Source organism: Paramormyrops kingsleyae, chromosome 17 (assembly GCF_048594095.1).
Source record: "Paramormyrops kingsleyae isolate MSU_618 chromosome 17, PKINGS_0.4, whole genome shotgun sequence".
Lineage (NCBI taxonomy): Eukaryota > Metazoa > Chordata > Actinopteri > Osteoglossiformes > Mormyridae > Paramormyrops > Paramormyrops kingsleyae.
In genome coordinates this window covers 21,242,736-21,263,771 of record NC_132813.1, presented here as the reverse complement: position 1 = coordinate 21,263,771, position 21,036 = coordinate 21,242,736, and the positions used below count along the sequence as shown (strand labels likewise).

At 45.9% G+C, this 21,036-nt stretch overlaps 2 protein-coding genes across 5 annotated transcripts in view; both read right to left on the bottom strand.

Annotated features, from left to right (window-relative positions):
* Positions 1-12,751, bottom strand: part of dclk1b (doublecortin-like kinase 1b) — a 49,993-nt gene extending 37,242 nt beyond the window's left edge. For 2 of the 4 annotated variants that reach the window (XM_023826261.2, XM_023826260.2), the window contains exons 1-3: positions 12,553-12,751; positions 11,432-11,818; positions 8,195-8,541 (exon numbers count right to left, since the gene is read on the bottom strand). In XM_023826261.2, the coding sequence (XP_023682029.1) occupies positions 8,195-8,541; positions 11,432-11,792 (708 nt within the window). In that variant the 5' untranslated portion in view covers positions 11,793-11,818; positions 12,553-12,751. The remainder of the gene's footprint in view (positions 1-8,194; positions 8,542-11,431; positions 11,819-12,552) is intronic. The other 2 variants (XM_023826256.2, XM_023826259.2) reach the window with 1 other exon arrangement.
* Positions 12,752-14,533: 1,782 nt separating this feature from the next.
* LOC111851360 (uncharacterized) lies at positions 14,534-20,851 on the bottom strand. Its single transcript, XM_023826209.1, has 10 exons — positions 20,770-20,851; positions 19,374-19,591; positions 18,976-19,034; positions 18,804-18,902; positions 18,597-18,696; positions 17,324-17,428; positions 16,967-17,111; positions 16,667-16,734; positions 15,817-15,881; positions 14,534-15,719 (listed from the first exon to the last, which is right to left on the bottom strand). The coding sequence occupies exons 1-10, from the start codon at positions 20,809-20,811 to the stop codon at positions 14,740-14,742; spliced, it is 1,881 nt and encodes a 626-aa protein (XP_023681977.1). The 5' UTR covers positions 20,812-20,851; the 3' UTR covers positions 14,534-14,739.
* Positions 20,852-21,036: the final 185 nt, after the last annotated feature.

Genomic DNA, 21,036 nt, shown 5'->3' with positions numbered 1-21,036 from the left:
ATGACAGGAAGGTTCTGAGAGCAGAACTGGGCCAATGCACCCGTCATCTCCATGATGACTGCAGGGTCTCTCTGTGGTGCAGAATCTCTCAGACTGTGACGTTTGTAATGTGTTTGTTTTCACATATTCCATCTCATTCTCCTTTTAAGGCAGATGCACAAATAAAGGTGAGAGCAAAGCCTGGGTTTGCCATCCATTCAGGGTGGTTAAGGACTCAACAGAGATATGGCTATTCCAACAAGCATGGGATTCAAACCAATGACCTTCTGGATAAGGCCTGACCCAATGAGCCATACACTGCCCCCTCTGTACACTGGCTATTCACCACTACGCTTGACAGGACCTCAAAGCAATAGACAGGGCTTCTGTAACTACAGTACATCCATCCAGTTCGATTAACCTCTTCCCCAGTACACGGCCACATGAGCCTGGAGCCGGTCTCGGGAAGCACAGGGCACAGGGCAGCCCATCACAGGGCACACATGCAAACACTATTCAGAGACAAACTCACAAAGCTGGGGTGGCAATTTACCCCTAAGGTTGCAGGTATGAGGTTGCAGTGTTACCCAGTTACGGCTGCTGGATGAGAAGCAGGGAACAAGCTGTTCCATTTACTCCTATCACAGCTGTGAGGTCACTGACACTATTAATGGTATTTTTTTCCCCCAAGCTGTGTCCCGTGAGACTGCATGCATTAATCCTAAGTGTCCTCTGGGGGGGGGGGGAGTCAATAATTAGTGCTTAGAACTGAACCCTGTTCCCTATACTTCATGATCTCACACAAGGTTTCTCCTGCATCCGATTTCCCAGAGTGAGGCAAAACAGTAAGGAAATAGTGTACAGTATATGAAACATCATAAAATAGCATTATGTGCTGAAAATTCTCTACAGTGGAGACTGGCTGACATCAGCAAGCTCTGTACCACCTTTTCTGTCCTATTCAGGTTAGAATCTCCTCACAGTGACGTTAAGGCCTCTCTACAGGGTGCCGATCCACACAGGCCCGGATCGGGACAGCTTGAACCTGGATGGAGGACATTTCAGCTTGGGGTTTAGGCAACGGGCAGAAAGCTGAGCTCGGGTCAGAAAGGCGCCGGAAGGAGTCTCTGCACGGCGGGGAGAGAGGCGACACTGACGGGGCAGTCCACGTCAGCGGCTCCTCTGCTGCTGTAAGCAGTCAGCTTCCTGCTTTTACAGCAGGCTGTGAGGCACATGCCTACAGCAGTGGTTCTGATCCGTTAACCCATGGTGTCGAGCATAGGACCCACAGGGTGAGCACATGACGGACAGACTGGACCAGCCAGCATCCACACTGAGGGAAAAGTGGACCCTGTGCCCTCTGTTGCCCCCCCCCACCCTTCTGCACCTCCCCTCTGCCCTCTTGAACCTCCTCATTGTGCTCCTGCACCTCCCTTCTACCCTCCTGCACCTCCCCTTTGCCCTCCTGCACCTTCCCTCTGCCCTCCTGCACCTTCCCTTTGCCCTCCCGCGTCTCATCTTTGCGCTCTTGCACCTCCCCTTTGCCCTCCTGCGCCTCCCCTCTACCCCCCTGCGCCTCATCTTTGCCCTCTGGTACCTCCCCTCTGCCCTCCTGCACTTCCCAACTGCTCTCCTTCTTCATTCCTCTATCCTCAAAGTCTCTCCCTCCATTGCCATTTCCATCAAATTACCACCCCCAGTATTTCCTCTGCCTCCCTCACCCCCCCTTATCCTTCTCATTACTCTGCTTTCCCTACTGTCTCCCCTCCCCCTCACACCCCTTCTTCCTGCCGCTCCCTGTCCTCTCCTCTCCCTCTCTTGCTTCCTCTCCACCCCAGCGCCCTCTGCAGGTGTCTCTCCCCAATCGCTCCATGCTGCAGATGGAGCTGCTATCCTTGACTAGCAGAAGCCCACACAGAAGCCCACACGCAGTCAGTCACTAGCATGCATGTGTACTCAGCTGAGGGCTCTCCCTACATCAGTGCCTCTCACCCCAGTCCTCGGGGACCCCAGATGGTCCACATTTCCCTACACCCAGTAGCAAAAACATCCTCCCACTCCCCTAAATGACAGACCTTTCTCTCTATTAGAAAATTAGTCCACCAACACAGTGACAAAACAATAATAACCAATCTAGTTTTCCCAGCTATGCCATGTGGGAGCCGTCGAACGGCAAGGAGGAGGGGGCACCCCTGATTTCGGCACATTCTGCCCCATGGCAGTGCAGTGGATCATGCTGCAGTGGGGAAAGGCCCCACCCACCCACCAGTGAAGCACACTGTCTATAAAAAAATATCTCTGTATTTAACCAAAAAGGCGTGCATACGTAACACCGGCTGTGAAACTGGATAACCAGTGATTAATACTGCGAAGGCAGCACTGGAGCTGCTTTTGTTCTGCACAAAACACGTCTGTCACATTATAGAGGCACATCGGGAGAAACGCTTTATTGGAGGGGATGGATTCCTTCACTGAAATATAACGTTTCCTAAACTATCTGTAAGAAACTCAGCAAACACTGCTGGCAGCTCGTGGTACAGTGAGGAGAACCATTTGTTTTGTTCCACTGACTTGACGGATCAACGGAGGTTGTGTATAAAATTCAATTATCTATTCATCTCCGTAAGCAAATCAATAAACCTGCTCAGGGCAGGAATCTCGATTTGGACCGGGCCAGCCAGGGTCCACGAAACGGGTCTAATCCGCTTGTAGGACAGAACCCCGCTTTGGGAGCTTTAGGACTGGGCCAAACTCCCAGCAGCTGCACCTTACAGGTACCCAGCATGCCCAGTTTCGGTGAACCGTGTGAGGAGGTAAGTAGCCAGTAAGGTACTTTGGCTGTATAACCTGATCCGGTGGCAGGGCGGAGATCCCCAAAGGTCCCAGAACCGCGAAGAGCCACTCATCCAGAACACGTCCCTGCCGACGCCTCCCTCCCGCTGATGTCGTGCTCCTCTCAGGGCTGAGTGACTCAGCAGCTTAGGAGAAAGTAGGCCACGTGCCTGCTGCCAGCTGGACAACCTCCCCCCCGCCCCCCGCCATCCACCCCTACCCCCACCTGAAGCCTGTATCCACGGATACGCCACTGCCTCCAGCTAATGCGACGAGACTGACAGGTGGCTCCTGCCTACTGACAGCTCGCTGACACATTACTGCCGGATGCATCTTCTGACTTCTGCTCATCCAACTTGTGCAAGTGACACACAACCTCATGTACGGCACCAAACATTTTGAGTGCTGTATTTCTAAGGTGAATTAAACAGAAAAATATATGAAATGACATGAGGATTGTAGCAGGAATCCTGTCTAGGGTCCAGGAGGTTCTCTCATCCTCATTCCTGCTTGGGATGGGTTCTAGCATCCCCCAGAAACCCTGAGCAGGACTGGCGCCTGGAAGACAGTCGCATGGATGTGGATTGTACATCTATCTACTCAAAGGAACAAACTTAAGATGACAGGGTAACCAGAAAGCCAAAACTGCAGCCTACAAGTACGAAACTGAGGTACTGAAGAGTGGAAACAGAGATCAGCCGTCCAGGCATCAGACTCAGGGAACCAAGACATGTGACATTGAAACAGAGCCTGAGATTTCTCCCGTTAGGAAGTGAGTTGGAACACCGAGTGCTGTGCTTGTGAAGAGGGAACCACGGAACCACATGCTAACCCCGGTACCTCTTAGGCCAACAGACACGGGCACTTGGCTTCCTCACGGGGCGTGTTAAACGGAGGGTTAGTGTCTGGCGGCGGGCACGGCCGGCAGTCGAGGGCATATGGGGTGGCGTTCTGCCTGAGGGAAAGCCCACCAATAGCCACGGAACCGCTCAGACTGTCTAGAGGTACAGCAGACTGAGCCCCCACAGGCCAGCCATTGGCTGACAGCCTCTCCCCACAGGCCAGCCATTGGCCGACAGCCTCTCCCCACAGGCCAGCCATTGGCCGACAGCCTCTCCGCTGAATTAATGGACAAACCAGTAGTGGTGCTGAGTGATGACTGACAGCTTTCAGGATGAATAAATAAATGAAGCTGACATCCTGCCCAGGGTGCTGCCCGCTCAGGGCCCTGCGCCTCCTGGGAGAGGCTAAGACAAACAACAAATATAAATGAAGGAGAAAATCTTATAAGGGAAAGAAGAAACTGAGGTGGAAAACCATTATAGAATTATTGCTTTGATTACACACATACAAAAATACACTGTTTGGTGCACTGTTATGGATTGGCACCCCATTCGGGGTGTCACCTGCCTAGTGTCCTGTGTTTCTTATAAAAGGCTCTGGACTCAGTATGACCCTATACTGGACAAGCAATTAAGGAAGATGGATGGATGGATGGATTGAAGATACAGTAACTGATTCTGCTAACGTATGGACTGGACTAGGCTTGTATGGCTGAATCACGCCAGAACCGAGCTGAAATGCCTTAATATGGAACTGGCTCTAGAGCTGCTCCTTCGCCTGAGCACAGGCCTTGGTGACATCACCACCGCAAAGCTCTGCTGCAGAGGCTGTTCCTAAGCAACCAGCTCCGGCAACCTCATCACCATAGAAACAAGGATGGAAGGGAAAAAAAGGGTGAGGGAAAAATGTATCACCGGTTCTCAAAAAATACCATACGTACACGAGAGGGGAGACGGTCTATTAATAGTATTTATACTCAGGTTTAAAAATGACTTGTCAACAGTCGTAGGAGGACTCCTGCATTTTGAATTTCTATTTTTCACTCTCTTGTGGAAGCAGTCATTGGCTCACATGTTTCCAGGCATCAGACGGCTCCATTCATCGATGGCGGTTCTGCATGGCATTCCCTTCTGAGCCTCCTTACGCTGCAGATAAGCAGGTTTTGCCCATAGATACATGCCGGTTATCTAACGTGAATGAACAGGGCTGGAGAGACAGAGGTGGCTTGAAGAGACACTGACACAAGAAGCAGACCTCAGCAAATAGTAATGATCAGAGACTCACTGGCCACTTTATGAGAGCACCTGCTTGCTAATGCTAACAAACAGTGAATCATATGGCTGCTTCTAAATACATACAGCAGGTAGACAGGCTAATGGGGTTCAGTTAAAGCGTAAGGGTGAGGATCAGTACAGCATAACCTAGTGACTGTAAACGTGCTGTGATTGCGATGGCAGGCATAGTGGTTCCAGAAACAGAAACAGCCGCCCACCTAGGTATTTCATGCCGCGTCCAGAATTTACAGAAAATGGTGTAATGAACAAAAAACATCTAGTCAGGGCAGTGCTGTGGATGAAAGCACCTTTTTTACATTTGTTAAAGCTAACAGGAAGGCCTTAAGTGCAAAAATAACAATTCAGTACGACAGAGGTGAATATGAAGGCTTCTCTAGAACACAACTCATCAACCTTTGAAGTGGTTCTACAGACAAAAGGGGTCCTACCTGTTACTGTCTAAGTAAATGGAATAAAGTGGCGACTGAGTGTATATTACATTCTATTGTTTCGTTTTTTAAGACTAGCCGGTAGCCCAATTATCATGCATACTCTGAGTAATGAATATTTATAGCAATAAATATTCATATTTTATTCCCATAAGGTATTTATTAACATGAATTCCCATAGTAATTTCTGGAAACTGCTTTTTTATCAGAAGGCATGCTACCAGTATTTATCGAAACAAAAGCCAGATTCTGAAAAGTGTGCAATTAATCTGATTAACATGTATCACTTGTCTATCCTGCAAGTCAGTTGTGACGTGTCTTGACTTGAGTCAAATTCTTATCTACTGACTGTCATTTTTAGGTTAACAAAATATTAGTGAGCTGAGCTCCAGAAACCCAAATCTTCCAAATGCAAGAGCTGATCTGCCAGCTGTTAATGCTTAACCCCCTCCTAGCTTACGGCTGTCTCACAAAGCATCATGTCATCCATACAGTATCTCACAGCAGACGTCCTGCAAGGTATCAGAAAATCTGCTGAGACACTCAGGGATTGTGTAGCTGATTTGTTCTGCAAAGCTGCAAGCGTCTAAACGAGAATCAACCAGCAAGCGTGTGGCTGCTTGAAGTTCAGAAGCACCTGGGGAAAACAGCTGGCGCTGGACGGGTCGCTTCAAGGTCGTGAGATGGAGGTGAGTAACCGAGCAGAGCTCACACTGCCGCCCCGCCTGCCAGGGGCTGTGCAGGATCCAGAACTGCAGTGCGGGTGCTGACTCCCCACCTCGGAGTGGCTGTTTTTTCTGGGTCAGACTGAGCCAGGCTCGCCAGGGTGTCCCAGATCCGGGCAAGGAAAAAAAAAACAGGCCTGGATGTATCTCATTAGCTGTGGTTACTCTGTCAGGTGGAGGGCAAGGCGGGGGCGACGGCAGTGTGATCAAAAGCCCATAAGCAATCCCTGCCTTTGGCTAGGAGGGGCCACAAGGGGGAGCCAGGAGTATCCAGGGAGAGGAGGTGCATGCAGAACAAAGAATGATCCTAATTAATGCACAGGAGTGGTCAGTGCCTAGAACACCAGCCAGGGGACTCAGGGATCAGAATGTGAAGAACAGAAGCCAGATGAAGAACCGGGAACTCAGAGAGGACAACCTTGATGTGTATAACTATTCATATCATCCATCTATTCATTGTTTTAAACCATTTAAATGATTATTATACGTATGTTGTGCATCAGCATCCCAAGGTGTTTGCCCTGCCTTGTTCCTGGTGCTTTCTGGGATATAATCCAGGATGACATTTAGTTATATGGATGGACAGATCCATGGATATTTTTAAGAGTCCTATGCTGACTTCAAAGGCAGTTCATATGGAAGCAAAACCATGGTATCGAATGTGAGAAAAAGCTCGCTAGTAACAGCCTTAATCTCAGCGAGAGTCCCAGACTTTCGCTACAGTCACAGAACGCCTGAGTCACTGCTCTTACAGTGCAGCTACACAATGCAGTTACGCTCTGACACACCATGTAACATGCCCACAGTCAGCCCGCAAACATACTCCGCAGACGATAACAACAGCTGGCTTTATGTTGAACAGATGATCTTTTTTTGGCACAAGTGCAAATCCAAATCCATCTTTTTTCATAAGTAAGAAAAAGGTGTTAGATAGACGGTAAGAATGGTGTTCCCCAGTGATTATATAGCACACTTATGACGCTGATTAAACCAATGTCTATTTTCTTCTAAAGTGGATTTCAAAGCCAAAGCTTATTGCTTTGGCGTAACCCATCCTCTCCACCATCAGGCAGAAGCCTAAAGCTGTAGAGTAACCAGGCTAAGAAAACGCTTCTCTACGCCAAATTCCTCAAAAAATCAATAACATCCAAAAATATGGCATACATCACATTTACTGCATTAGGATCCAACATAATGCATAGCTTATTTTATAAGTAATAGATTTTACGTGTTTTCTTCCCGGAACGCTTATTTCCTTTTATTCACCACAATCAGCATCACTCTGTTTTTTCCAAGCACCAATGATTCACGGTAAAAAGAGAAAAAAAAAAAACATTGGAGTGTCCATTTTTTAAATAAAAATACAGACGCTCCTCTACTTACAAAAGACATACGTTCTGAATGGCTGTTCGTAACTTGAAATGTTCGTAAGTCGTTATTCGACATCATTTTAAGGGTATACGCAAGTACAATGAACTAGAATACTGGGAGTACGCACGGCGGGAGTAGCGGGCAGAAGTCGTACTAGGCGGAATTTACTCGCAGAAAAAAAAATTGATGTTGTGGCCAGGAAACGGGAGCCCAATGAACACAATTTGGACTTACAGTCCTGTCTGAAAGTTCTCAAGTTGAAAGTTCGTAAGTAGAGGACCATCTGTATTGTAATGGAGAAACAAAATGTTAAGAGCTTTATGATGCTCTGTTACAATAAACAAATCAGAAATGCTTGGCAGGGGCCCCGTTAAAGAAATAAAACTGCTCAGATTAATAATAGATTTGCTGTCCTTTCCATTTCCTTCCTTACTGAAAAGGGAAGATCCCATCATGCAAGAAATGCAGTTTTCTTTAGACTCATCACCTAGTGATCAGTGAGATTAACTTAATGTCATTTTTGTAAGGAATTCCCTTTCAATATTACAGAAATATAAATTTAAACAAACCAATAATATTCGCATTGAATTTTAAACAAGTCAAGTGAAATTCCCAGCCAGTAAGTTATGAGAATCTTTCTTAATGAGGATCCATAGCGTGAAATTAAAGAAAAAGCAAAACTTAGAGGGGAAAACAGAAAGGAGGCAGCTGAAGAAATTACCTGCTTGCCATCCACAGTGTAGAGTCTCTTGACGACTCCAGAGTCCAGCTTGATGGCATCGGTGATGTCACTGAGGACCTGCTCGAAGGAGTGGGCGGTCTTCTTGTTGAGCAGAATGCGCACTGCCTTGCGTGGTTTGACCCCACTACGGATGATGGTCACCAGCTTGGGCCGGATGAAGTCCTTGCCCTCCCGCATCTCGGTGGATCCAGCCTTGGCGTTGGCCAGGGAGGTGGGCGTGCGGACTGAGGCGGAAGTCTTCACGTTGACTGACCAGTTGGGGTTGACATTCTTGGTGTACTCCAACTTCTTGTAGGGCTCAATAGAGCCGCACACATAACTCTCGCCTACAGGATGCAGAGATATAAGGAGACCCATGACTATGCATCTGAAGAAATCTCCACTTCTGTTTCCTGTTTATGACCCAGCCTGGTCCTTGGGGAACTGTAGACGGTCCACGTTTTTGTTCCCTCCCAGCTCTCTGGGGGGAGCAAAAATGTGGACAGTCTGTGGGTCCCCGAGGACAGGATTGGGAAACACTGTCCTAAGGGAACAGATCTGCAACCGCCTGCAGCCATTGCCTAAAAGGGGTCTAAGCCAAAGCACTGCCCACCTTTGATCTTGGCAATCTCATGATACAGCATCTCTGGAAATGCATTACTGTTGTCCGGGAGGTAGCATAATTAGCCTTGCCCAAAACTGAAACTGAAATTTCTGAAATTAGCCTTTTCAGAAAGAGTGAGGCTTAATTAAACTCTTGTAATCTCTGACTGTGACTGTCAGAATGAGAAACAGACAAACTGTACATCACACGACAGGTTCACTTTACAGCCCTCGAGCGTTTCAAAAACAGCACAACAGCCGAGCCCAAAAGGCATATTTACAGGGTCAGTCCTGCTACACAAGGACATCATATTTCACAGTCATGCCTCAATGCTGACATCACCGACTGGATGCTAACTCTCATTGATCCAAAGAGTCTGTTATCAGTTTCACACCAGTGACTGTGTGTACAGTCAGTGCGCATATTCATCAGATTCCTTCAGAAACTCCATCGCGAAACGTAAAAGGATCTGTGCTGATGATAGCTTACATGTGGGGATAGCTGACCGGGGATAGGTTTGTGCGGTAGCCCATATACACAATGCAAACTGTTTGAACGTGGCAAGTCCATTGATTGCCCTACCTTTATTAAATTCCTGTGACATTTTCAGGGACAATAATAACAATATTGGTTACTAGGCGGAGGGTTTTCAGAACAGACAAGATGATTATATAGTTAAACAGATGGCAAATCTGTCAAGGTACATGTATTTCTTCAATGATTACTTTATATTGAACCATAGAAGAAGTAAAATGAATGAGGTAAGATTGCTGTAGCTGCCAGATCTCAGAGAGACACAGCACAGGAGGCTGCAAAGTATATAGTTTAATTTTGCCTTTATAACAATGAAATGGTCAATATTTAACTGACTTCTTCTGAAGCCGTGGTTTGTGAACATATGCGTTCAGCACAGGGTGTCAAGTTACACTAGGGTGCAGAAAAGTGACATTAGGTCAGGTGGCCATGTATCAAATCAAGCAAACAATTCATCCATCCATCCATCCATCCATCCATCCACTATGCTTATCCAATAGAGGGTCATGGTTAGCCTATCGCAGGAGGGGCACAAAAATATCTAGGACAGTATTCACTCGCTCACTCACTCACACACACACACACACACACACACACTCTGGCTTGTAATTATATCTTTGTGGGGACTCTCCATTCATTTCTATGGGGAAAACTCTAATCCCAACATGATGACCTTAACCCCAAACCAGCCCGAATCCTAACCATAAGTAACCAAACAAAATACGAGACTTTTGGCTTTTTACTTTTTCAATTGCATTCACAGATCTTTGTGGGGACCCGAAAAATGGTCCCCACAAAGTAATATATAAATCTAATCCACACACACACACACAGCCAAAGGGGGATTTGGATGCCCAACCTGGAGGTGTAATGTGACGGAGCTAAACCCCTGAGCCACCATGTTCCCAAAATAGAGGAGCAAAATCTATCAGTTATTTGACTGAATGCATATAATGAACATCTAAGCCCTTTAGGAGATGAGCTCTTCAGTGAAAGGGCTGTTGATTCAGGCTTGGGTCACAGGCTGGCAGCGTCATTCTGACAGACGGGGTGGTGCCGCACTCGCTGTGCCTTGGCCAGGCTGAACGGCACAGGCGTGGGGACATCGTTCCAAACAAAGCCCCCCATCACCTTTCTGCAAATGGGACATGGATCCATCTGAGGAGTGATGTGACAGTGAAAGGTCCCGGCATTTAGAGATGAGAGTATAGCAAGTGTGGGTGGGAGGCAAGCAGACAGGATAATCCATCCATCCATCCATCCATCTTTCCCCATACTCAGTGCTGGGTTATGGTGAGCCTGGAGCCTGTCCCAGGACACACACGGTCCGGGGCAGGGGGCATCCCCAAAGGCTGCCAGGTGGGCAAAGGGCACACAGCCACACACAACGGGCAATTCAGCCATATCAAACCACCAGTGTCCAGAAACTGTAGGACCCACAGAAAAACCACAGAAGGCTGCCATTCAGTCCCACAGTCATTTCGCCAAAAATCAGATTAACTGCTTTTGAGGATTTTTCCGCAGACGAGATATATATCCATATATATAGTTACATAAATCAATAACTAACCTACACATTTAATTTCTCCCAGCTGTTAAACCAGCCAGACACATGTTGGGTAAATATTCCAGCAAAACTACCTGATCTAGCAGAGACCGTTTTCAGGGAGCTTTGGGCACAAAGCTGGGGTGCACAGTCCATTACAGGGCGCATACACTCGCACATTCATATGCTAGGGACTAATTAACCTAACTGTATGTCTTTGAACACAGGCAAAACAGTGGCAGAGGATGAAAACTCAGAAACAGGACAAAAGCAGGATTCAAAACCCAAACCCGGCGGGTGAGACGGTACTGCTATCCGCTGATACACCATGCATCCCCAGTTAAGATTCATAATCTCAGTTATTTTAGGCTTTGCATATTGGAATAATTAGAGAATTTGTAATAGTCACAGCGTATAGCTACAGTGACGTATGTTTTCAGTTCAGAAAAAATTCAATAAGATTACAGCTCGTAATTTTGAATGATTTCTTGTCGTAAACCTTGCAAAATGCGTCTGATGTCTCAGTTATTTTAAGATCATTATCACAGTTTACCTTCCACCAGCTGGTCCATGCTGGACATCTTGCTGCTCCCATCGATGCTGTAGATAGTGCGGACCCCCTGCGGCAAGTTGACATTGTCGGACAGGGACCGGGTGAGGTCAGCCAGCAGAGCCTCGAAAGAGCGGAACCGCTCCGTCGAGATGGCGTACACGATCCCCTTGAAGTAGCGATCTCCGTTGCGGTAGAAGCGCACTTTCTTCGCCTTCTTCTCGGAGCTGAGCGCCTGCAGTGTGCGGGTCCGGTACAGGCTGCAGTGGGCGCTGTGAGTGGGACTTGGCAGCCCGTTGGCCCGGGAGCCTCTACGGTTGTATCTCTGCGCTTTGTCCCGCTCATCAAAATGCTCCAGCTCCATCTTTCACCCCACGCCGGTATGAGACACTAAAGACGAGCAAACGCAAACCATTTGTTCATTTTTCCGCATTATTATAAGAGCATCTGTGGATCTAATTCTCCACACCATTCAATATCCGGAGACAATCTGCATTCATCCGCCATGGCCAAGAAGAAGAGAAGCTACTGTATGCAGGCAAACTTAGTTTACACTGATTTATCGATATGATCCTGGAAAAATCAAAACTATGCTGTCATTCTAAAAAGCAATTGCATGAATATACTATATACTGCATATAGAATTTATTTAAATTCATAACGTACAATGTCAAGCTTTTGTATCATGAAAGCAAGCCATGTGTTAGGAACATGGGCTGTGACATTTAACGCGTGAACAATACTTATAATTATTAGCCTATAATACAGTATACATATATGGACGTGTGTTCGATTAAAATTATGGAAAGATGTGTTATTAATGCCCTATCTATAAAGTGCAACTGAACTTTATGTGCTATTAAATTTTAAAATGTTTATTATAATAATAATAATAATAATAAAATTATTAAAATAATTCTGGAATCTCGATAACTTATATTGACAAGTAGGATGTTGGGATAGCGAGGGGAGTAGCCTTCATCCACTACTGATACAATCCTATCATCAAGCATCTCAGCCGACTAAGAGACGGAAACAAATAAATGAAAAATATATTCCCCAGAAAGAAAATACACATCAGTATACACTTCATTCCATAAAAATTAAAGGTTATGATCGTTTACCTTAATTCGAAGAGCAAATACCGATCGATCCTGCAGCTCGGGGTGATGAATTATTCCAGGACAGCAGCCTTAATCGGCTACTTACCTGCTTTAGTGGGAATGTCGTGCGAGGGGAGCTGGGACGCAGACGGCCGCCTCTCTTTGTCGCCCTGTGCCTGACTCTCCGTCTGCGGGAGGGACGGGGGACGTCTGGGGCTGGGCTCTAGTCGGTTTCTTCCTCTGTCATGCCATTGCAGTCATTTGCATTGGCCCTTCCCTCATTTAAATGCAGCTATGCTCCCACGCCCCTCGTCTTGCCCGACAGGCACCCAATATCACGTAAGGGTGACAGGATGGACGGAGAAAGACAGCTGTCAAATCCACACAGACAGACAAAAGAAGGCACACATCGTGGAGATTAAAAGCTGCTTGTTATACAGTGCATGCATACACATACTTGAGGTCGCACTGAATAATAAAACCAGGTTGACGGGGAAGCGTACAGGTTCATCTCGAGCGCCATGCCGTCCTCATTATAGTGCCCCAGCAGAATATTTGAAAAAATATTTAAAACTTCAAATGGTATTTTTCGTATTTCCCCATTGTAACAAAAAATTTCACGCACTAATTGCGCTGGGCGGTTATATCTGAACTGCAGCTCCCAGAAAAAGGCAACTGCATGCCAGCCTACTTTCCCACCCTTTGGGAGTAGCGTTCTGTCTATGCGGCAATATACTGCGGTGTAAACCTGGGAACTCCGAGGACAAACATGGTAACACTGACTATATGTTGGTACACGTGGCTTAACGGTTTTTGACTCAAGTATGAATTATTATTTCTAAAGATCGCTATTATGCAGAGCGGACAAGTAGTTGAGGTGACTACAAAGGATGTATTAGCACCACCATGTGTTTGGCTGATGTTTCACGTTCGGTTAGAAGAAGGGAAAAAAGCTGTCTGATCCCAGTGATTTACCTTATTTTCAGAGTCGAGTATCCCATATCTTACATTATATTAAAATTAACCTTAAGGCAATTACCGTTATTTAAACTGGCCTAAAATCTTTCCAATGTCCTTATTTGTTTAGTGCTTAACAAGAAAAAAACCGTGCATTTGATCCAGGTGTATTTCATCCATGAATTCCTCCTGCGTCTGAGCGCTGCCTTCTCTGCTGTAATGAGTGTTTCATGTCACAACTAATAAAGTGCGATAAATATCTAAGCAATTAACATTTGACAGTTTGAGTTCTAATACTTTATTTGGCATAGAACAGCACTGTACTGTGCATGACAAACAGCTGGGAAACAGAGTTCAGAGACCGCAAGTTGAAAATAAGGTAACAAACAGCCCAGAACCTGGAGTTTCTGTAACTATAGCAGAATAATTGTCAACGTAGCACGAATGAAGATTGAAATTTATGATTAGAGCGCATGGAATGTTAATTAGTTAGGTAGGATGGTCAGTCTAATAGGAAGCATGGTAATGTCCATCTCGCGCGCCAATTATCATCTTAGAGAGATGTGCTCTGCAGTCAGATGGGTGTTTGGGCTCGTGAGCTGCTTCTATATGTAATGGATAGACACGTGAATAATTCATAAATAAAGGAAAATATGCAGGCCTGCTTCCTTATGACCACAAAAATCCGATATTTCTAGTGCTCTCAGCAGGGATAAAGGATTACAGTGTCCCAAAAATGCTACATTTAAGCATTTTTCATCGTGGTTGGATATTACATATTTTTTTAGGGTGCTCAACCTCCTGCCAACAATACACACACACACACACACACACACACTACTTCCAATCTTATACTGTTGCAGCAATGTGTTGTGTATTATATATTAAACAGATTTTATATTTTGATATATATATAAAGAAAATATGTTGAAGTTTATCAAATGTGAGCTAAAAGTGCTTTAAAAATGTAGAAATAAACCATAACATACAAACATTTATGGCTACTTTACCCACATTTATTTTTGGCAAATAGCTTTAAAGCAACAATGGTAAATGGGAAAACAAATGTAGCATATAGATCTACAGCTTTTGTACATGGCTCCCTCACTTCAATTCTGTCCTGAAAACAAACAAAAAGCTAACCCACTTACTGCTTAGATGTCTAAGCTTAACTGGTGAATAAAAAAAAAAAAACATAAAAATTATGCAGGACATAGGGTTTAGATCCAAGTCACAAAGAGACCTGCCATTTCAATAGCTGTCGAAAGAAGCTGGCACTAGTTCTTCGAAGACTGAGGTGAGGTCTTTATCTGTATATATGTTTGCATCAATCAAGCCGGTTTCATAGCGCTCTGACGTGTGATGCTCACTGTGCGATTCCATTCTGGGGATTTCTACTGACGTGTGAGCCATGCCTGGGCGGCTGGTTAGACTCTGTGCCTGAAGACCATGAGCCGAGTCAAGAAGCACTGAATCCTGGGAAAAACATCGTGGAGGGTGGGCCATGGCAGAACAGTGTGGGCTCTCACTAGAAGTCCACTGGTCCTGGCTAGAAATCAAGGAGGGAGAGAGCTGGAACCCAGGGTTGGGGTTCTGAAGTGGGGGGGGTGCATTGCTGAGTCCAAATAAAGGGCTGAAGCTTGGCAGAACATGGCTGGAAGGTTCATGGACCAACTGTGATGTTAGGAGATCCATCCAGGAGGTAGCTGGTGCAAAGGAGCTGGTCTCTGCGGTACTTTCAGGGGCTGCCAACAGAGGGGATGGCTGGGTAACGACCGCTGTGGGGTTGGACAGCTCATCCGGGGCGGCCGTAACCGTGAAGCTCTTATTCATCATGAGCGAAGGACAGGAAGGACAAGCTGGGTCTAGCCTAGACAGTGGGGAAGAGTTCTGATCTAATACGGCTGGCAGGCTAGCAAACTGGTTTAACATTCCTGAGTGGGAGGAGTTTGGGTCGAGACTTAGTTGGGGGGCAAATGTTGGATTTATGGTCCCCGGTAGGAAGATGGAAGGTGGCTGATATATATACTCTGGTGGGTCACAGGCCTCAGCCATCAGCATGGGGTTACTGAATGGAGGACAGGTGGGCTGCCACATGATGCCATGGGCAGAGGTAGGATTTGGATCTAGAGGCGGGATGAACAGCTGGCGAGGCATCACAGGGCAGGGGGCCAGACTCGTCTCGGTCCTGGGCCGGATGTGCCTTCCCAAAACGTGGGCTGCGATGAAATCTACAAAGACGACCACAGCTTTCACAAACCGTCACGTGTCTGGCAGTCAAGCTGCAAGGCAGCTCTTGGTTCAAACAAACGACAAGCGGATCAATACCGTCTGCAAAATCTTCATCAGCTGAAGTCAGTTTGACTGTGGATTTCTCTTTCAGTGGATGTTTTCTGTGAAGTCAATAAGAGTATCAGGCATTTAAACAAATCTCACACCAAGGACAATGTATTGGTCACATGAATACTGTATGCCCTTAAAAGGAATGTCTGTCTTGTTTAACAAGATTGCTATCATAAACAATTTAAAAGAACTAAAATGGCAAAGTCAGACTGCATCAACAGGAAGTTCGTCCATCCATCCATCTATTCATCACTGTAACCACTTAATCCCAGCTGGAGTCGCGGGGGGGCCCGGAGACTATCCCGGGAACAACGTGCGCAGGCAGGAACCAACCCTGGGCAGGTGCCAACATACCGCAGGGCACACACTCACAGTTACGGCGCCAACAGAGTTGCCAGTTAACCTATCGTGTACACTTTTGGACTGTGGGAGGAAATCGGAGCCCCCTGTTTGATGCGTGTTTGTGCCCTGCAATGCACAAGCTGCCATCCCACTACAGTGCCCCCCATCACTGTTCTGCCAAGGAGGGGCTCTGGGCTCCTAGGATAAAAGACCCAAAGTGATGGATGCTGTACAGACACTTTACCTTTGCTTTTGAATTCTAGAGAAACAAATACAAATTCTGTATAACAAAAGTATCATATGAAATGTGACCAACGTCTAGCTCGGTGAGCACCGCCCACATCAGACGCAGGGTCCTATGGTGGCCCCCTCCCCAGGATCCTCCGCTGACTGAATTTATAACCACGATTCCTGGTTTTTAAAAGGCCATTACTAACCCCAGCCCACCCCACCCCACCACATCTTTGTCAAGGAAGTTCTACTTCTTCCTTACCTTTTTCTGGGAGCTTTGGTGGACTTATGCCAGGTACTTGGCTTGGTCTCCTCAAGAGCTTTGACCACCTGAAATTCAAAAATGTTTGAATTGTTTCTCATCTATACACCCCATAAAACTGTCCAAAAAAAGCCAACATACTACTGCGGCTTTTTCCAATTGACAAATTATCAACCATCATGCAAACTGACAGATTCTGACATACGGACCTCTGGATAATCATGACTTTCATGTATAAACGAACACTGGTAGTAATTCTACAATAATCCCCAAGAAAGCGCATATATGACATTGGGCGACCTTTTGCAAAAAGTCTGCTGGCAGCCGCTGCTGCAAATAGCCCACGTAGGAGACCGTCAGTTCCAGGATGGAGGCGATGTCCAGCCGCTGGCCGATGAACGGCAGCAACTCCCGGAGACGAATGCAGCACTTTTTGAACTGAAGCCTATCATGACAACAACAGATAGTTAAAGCACGGCGGTTATATTCCACTACATTTGCAACAACTAGAGCTTAAATCCAACATGAGATCCTCAATGATTTCTGAAATCTGCGGGTGGAGTATGGCAGGTGTGAATGGGATGTAGAAAGGATAATCAACTCACATACATCTTAATAAATGTGCATGTCTGCGTGATTAATGTTCGGTCTCCTCACCTCCTCCTTTGCTCCTTCTGGGAGTGCAGCAGCGCATGCATGTTGCTTTCAATAACTGGGGAGGAGTCACACCTCCAGGGCACCCCTCCATCGTCACCCTCAGAGCTCAAAAAGAGAAAGCAGGAACCGGCCATTAAATGCAACTGTAACACATCTACACCAATGTGATGCTGGCAGCATGTTGAATTAAATGCAAAACAGCGCACACAACGGTAAGCGACCTTTTTATTTATTTGGTAGATTATTAACTAATTGATATTGATGTATTAACTTCTTAACCAACCTAATTTATCACTTCCCTCTCCACACCAAAACTGTGTTTTGAACAGAAGAGGACACAGGGCTATGATTCTGAACAGCACTCAGCATTTAAAAGGGAGAAAATGTTTATGATGCTGGACTCGAAGGGCTCTTTGACAGCACCGCAGTCTTTCTAAAGGTCATAGTACTAAGACGTAGGAGGTAAGGGATGCGTGCTGATTACCGCGCGTTGCCACACCCACCACACGACAAACCACCACAGGGATGAGAACCTGAGTGCAGCCGTGCAGCTGGTGATACCTCAGCACCACACTTGCCCGAATGGACCAGTGCAAGTTTTTTCCAGTGGGTGGAGTGCCAATCCTGCCACCAACCCCCCCAATTTCCCAGTTTGAGTACCTGCTTAATTTGAAGAAGTAAAATTTATAGCAGCGCCTTCAAAAATAAGCACCCAGGGTTGATTAGGCACCACAAGCTATCAGCTGATGTTAAAAATAGGCATGTAAAGATTCTCCAGATCCCTGGTTCAGTTCATAGCACGATTTTTTTTTTTGGGATAAGAAAAAACTTAAATTTTTCTGGAACACTAAAGAGGGTTATTGTCCATCTTGCGCTAATGAGGCTAGCTTAGCTTTTATAGCGGGTGTCGTCACTCAATTATGATTGGACCAAAACAGTCACATGACACACACAGTTAGAAGACAAAATAGGTGTAATGTGTAATATTTACAACATATACAGCTTGCCTTAACTTTAAACAGGATAATTTTATGATATACATGTGTTATAGTGTTAGTTGTGAAGTGAAAAATGTGTTTTCTAACATTAGCAATGCAACGTGAGCTCAATAAGATGCACCTTCAGCGGAGCCAGCAGGCTGGGGCTGGGGGAGCGGGGGGTGGGTGTCATGGTTCTGGATAGTGAATGTTTGTAGCGTAATTTCGGTCTTTCAGAACCATTACACCATGAATTAATAATTAAGCAATCATCTCCGTAGGCCACAGATAGAGACCTTTCGTGCTCAGAAGCACCTTCCCCTCTGCGCGGTCCTGGGCGTTCCTGTCTGCTCGGCTCCAGCAACCCAGTCATGGAGCATCTACTGTCACTCTGACCTGTGAAGAGATGGGGCGGCTTCTGTCTGCAGATACAAATCCACGCTCTACCTCATAAATGTATTCAGGAAAATAATTTCCTGGTGAACTGTGTTAAAGTTCCAGACCCCTCTCGGTGACAAGCCGACAGCCTCTTAGGACCTTCTCCATCTTCTCCACGGTTACTGGCTGGGTCAGGACAAAATCAGCAGCCCCGACTTGGATGTCTCAAGAATGACAGACACTGGGATTCAGACAGTCGTCCTATGCATGAAACCTAATGCAACTGTTTTCACATACCTGATCCAAGCTCTGGGATGATAAGGATGCAAACAGTTTTGTCAGATCTCTGTTTCTCCCTGTGGACAATCAATTATGAAAACAGCTTATGAATAAGGACAGACCACCTCGCTCAGCGTTTGCATTTCGATGTCTGTCTTGTAAAGCCAGAGTCCAAATCTAAACCTTGGTCACCCACGGCCTTTGAACTGCTGTGAAACCAAGTGACCATGAGAAAGGCTGCAGCAGCTCTACTGAGGTATTCAGCAAAATCAGAAGTTCACCTCTAGTGGAACAACTAACTTGTAATCAACTTTTCAGCATTTTATAAAACGATCTCTTACCTATAACAAAAACCACCATGACCCACAGCTACAGAAATCCAAACCAGTATCTGCAAAGCTCAGAAACCCTCTCACCTAATGCTGAGCAGGGCTCCAAGCTCAGCCAAAGCATTGGAAGAAGGGAGGTGAAATAAGTATAGCTGGAAAGCCGCAAGGTCCACGAAAGGGGCATCGCTCAGGGAAACACTCTGCATGAGCCCAACCTCTCCAAAGCTTGGTAAGGTCTCCCAAAGGAGGTGAGATGTCTCAGTAACACTGTCTGAGTCACCAACAAGCAGAACATTGATACCCTCCTACAAATAAATACAGGGAAAACAAATGACAAAAAACAAAGGAAATTGGTTATTAAACTGATTAATAATTCATAATGTAAGTGAACTAACAAAGATTACATTATACTGCTGCTCGTATGTCTATTAGGAAATCAGGAATACTCCGGTAAGGTTTGAGGTCACACCCATATCAACAGAGGAGGTTATAGGCCATTACAACGAGGGGGGCAGACTGGGGACAGTTGTTCTTTTCGTGGGGGGGGGGGGGGGAATACAGTTGACCTTAATGTCCTCCAAGAATTACACTAGATTGCCAGCATTAAGAAGCAAAAGACAATTTTGAAAACCAATGTTATTTATGCAATGCTTTGCAGTCACATTTTACATTGTTTACAAATATGTAACGCACTGCCTTCTTTTGCAGACTGACTTTTTCTGTCATTAATTTCGATTTTCAATAACTAAAGCGACTTGACAACCCGGCGCACCCGTGTGAAGGGTCTGTCAAGTAAAGGTGCCTACGTTTGTGTTTGGCCTGTTCCCAGCACACAAAATTTTAGGCCACATATATAAATGTAAATAATAGCAATAATATTAAAAACCCAAGTTTTATTTAGGAGGGCCACGCATGTTGGCACGGGGCACTGCCCAGAACTGCCCCTGCACCTCAAAATAATCGGTGCACAAGCAGAGCTGGACTGGGATTAAAAATCAGTCCTGGAGTTTTGCCCATACAGGTCCAACACATTAATACCAAAGGTAAGAAATTTTTACAAATTTTGCCGTGAGGCCACCGGGAAAATACTCAGCATGCCAGATGGCTAGTAGCCTATACGGCCCCGCGCGCCCTCACCCCAACACAATAAAAGCCATGATTATTTTGTAAACACCCCCAATTTATGCAGCTACTATACATCTCAAAAAACACCTTTTAAACACCGAAATATTCTCAGTTGATGGCGACATAATTGCGTTCAAGATATTTGGGGGTATACTGTGACGATAAGCCAATGACTACTGGAACGTTATCTGAACAAAACCACATTGATTGAAACACGAAACAGCCACAAAACTAAAGAGGAGTATAAAACAGCAATCGAACAAACATTAATTTTATACGCAGTTGCACGGTGCTTATTAGGCAATACCCGTGTTTAATTGCCGAGCGTGAGAAAACACGTGAGAAACACCCCGCTTACCCGGCTCGCGGGATACTTCTGCGGCTCGTGACAGGCAGTCATTTCGAGTCCGCGTGGAAATGCGCCGCACGCTTGCAAAAAGTGGCGCGTCATTCAACTCAGGTGCTTTTCAATTAAATTACTTTTATTTAAAGTGATCACAGACCGCAATTAAACACCGTCTCAACCATTCAAAACCCTCTATGGGGGATACAAATGAAACGCAGAACAAACAACAAAATACACTGCGATGAAAACGACTAAAATATTGCTAGAATAAACGTTTTC

Coding starts and splice junctions, on each gene's coding strand:
- LOC111851360 (XM_023826209.1), bottom strand. CDS start 20,811: ATGACTGCCTGTCACGAGCCGCAGAAGTATCCCGCGAGCCGG. Junction 19,592..20,769: donor AGAAGTATCCCGCGAGCCGG/GTAAGCGGGGTG, acceptor ATTTATTTGTAG/GAGGGTATCAATGTTCTGCT. Junction 15,882..16,666: donor ACCAAAGCTCCCAGAAAAAG/GTAAGGAAGAAG, acceptor TTGACTTCACAG/AAAACATCCACTGAAAGAGA.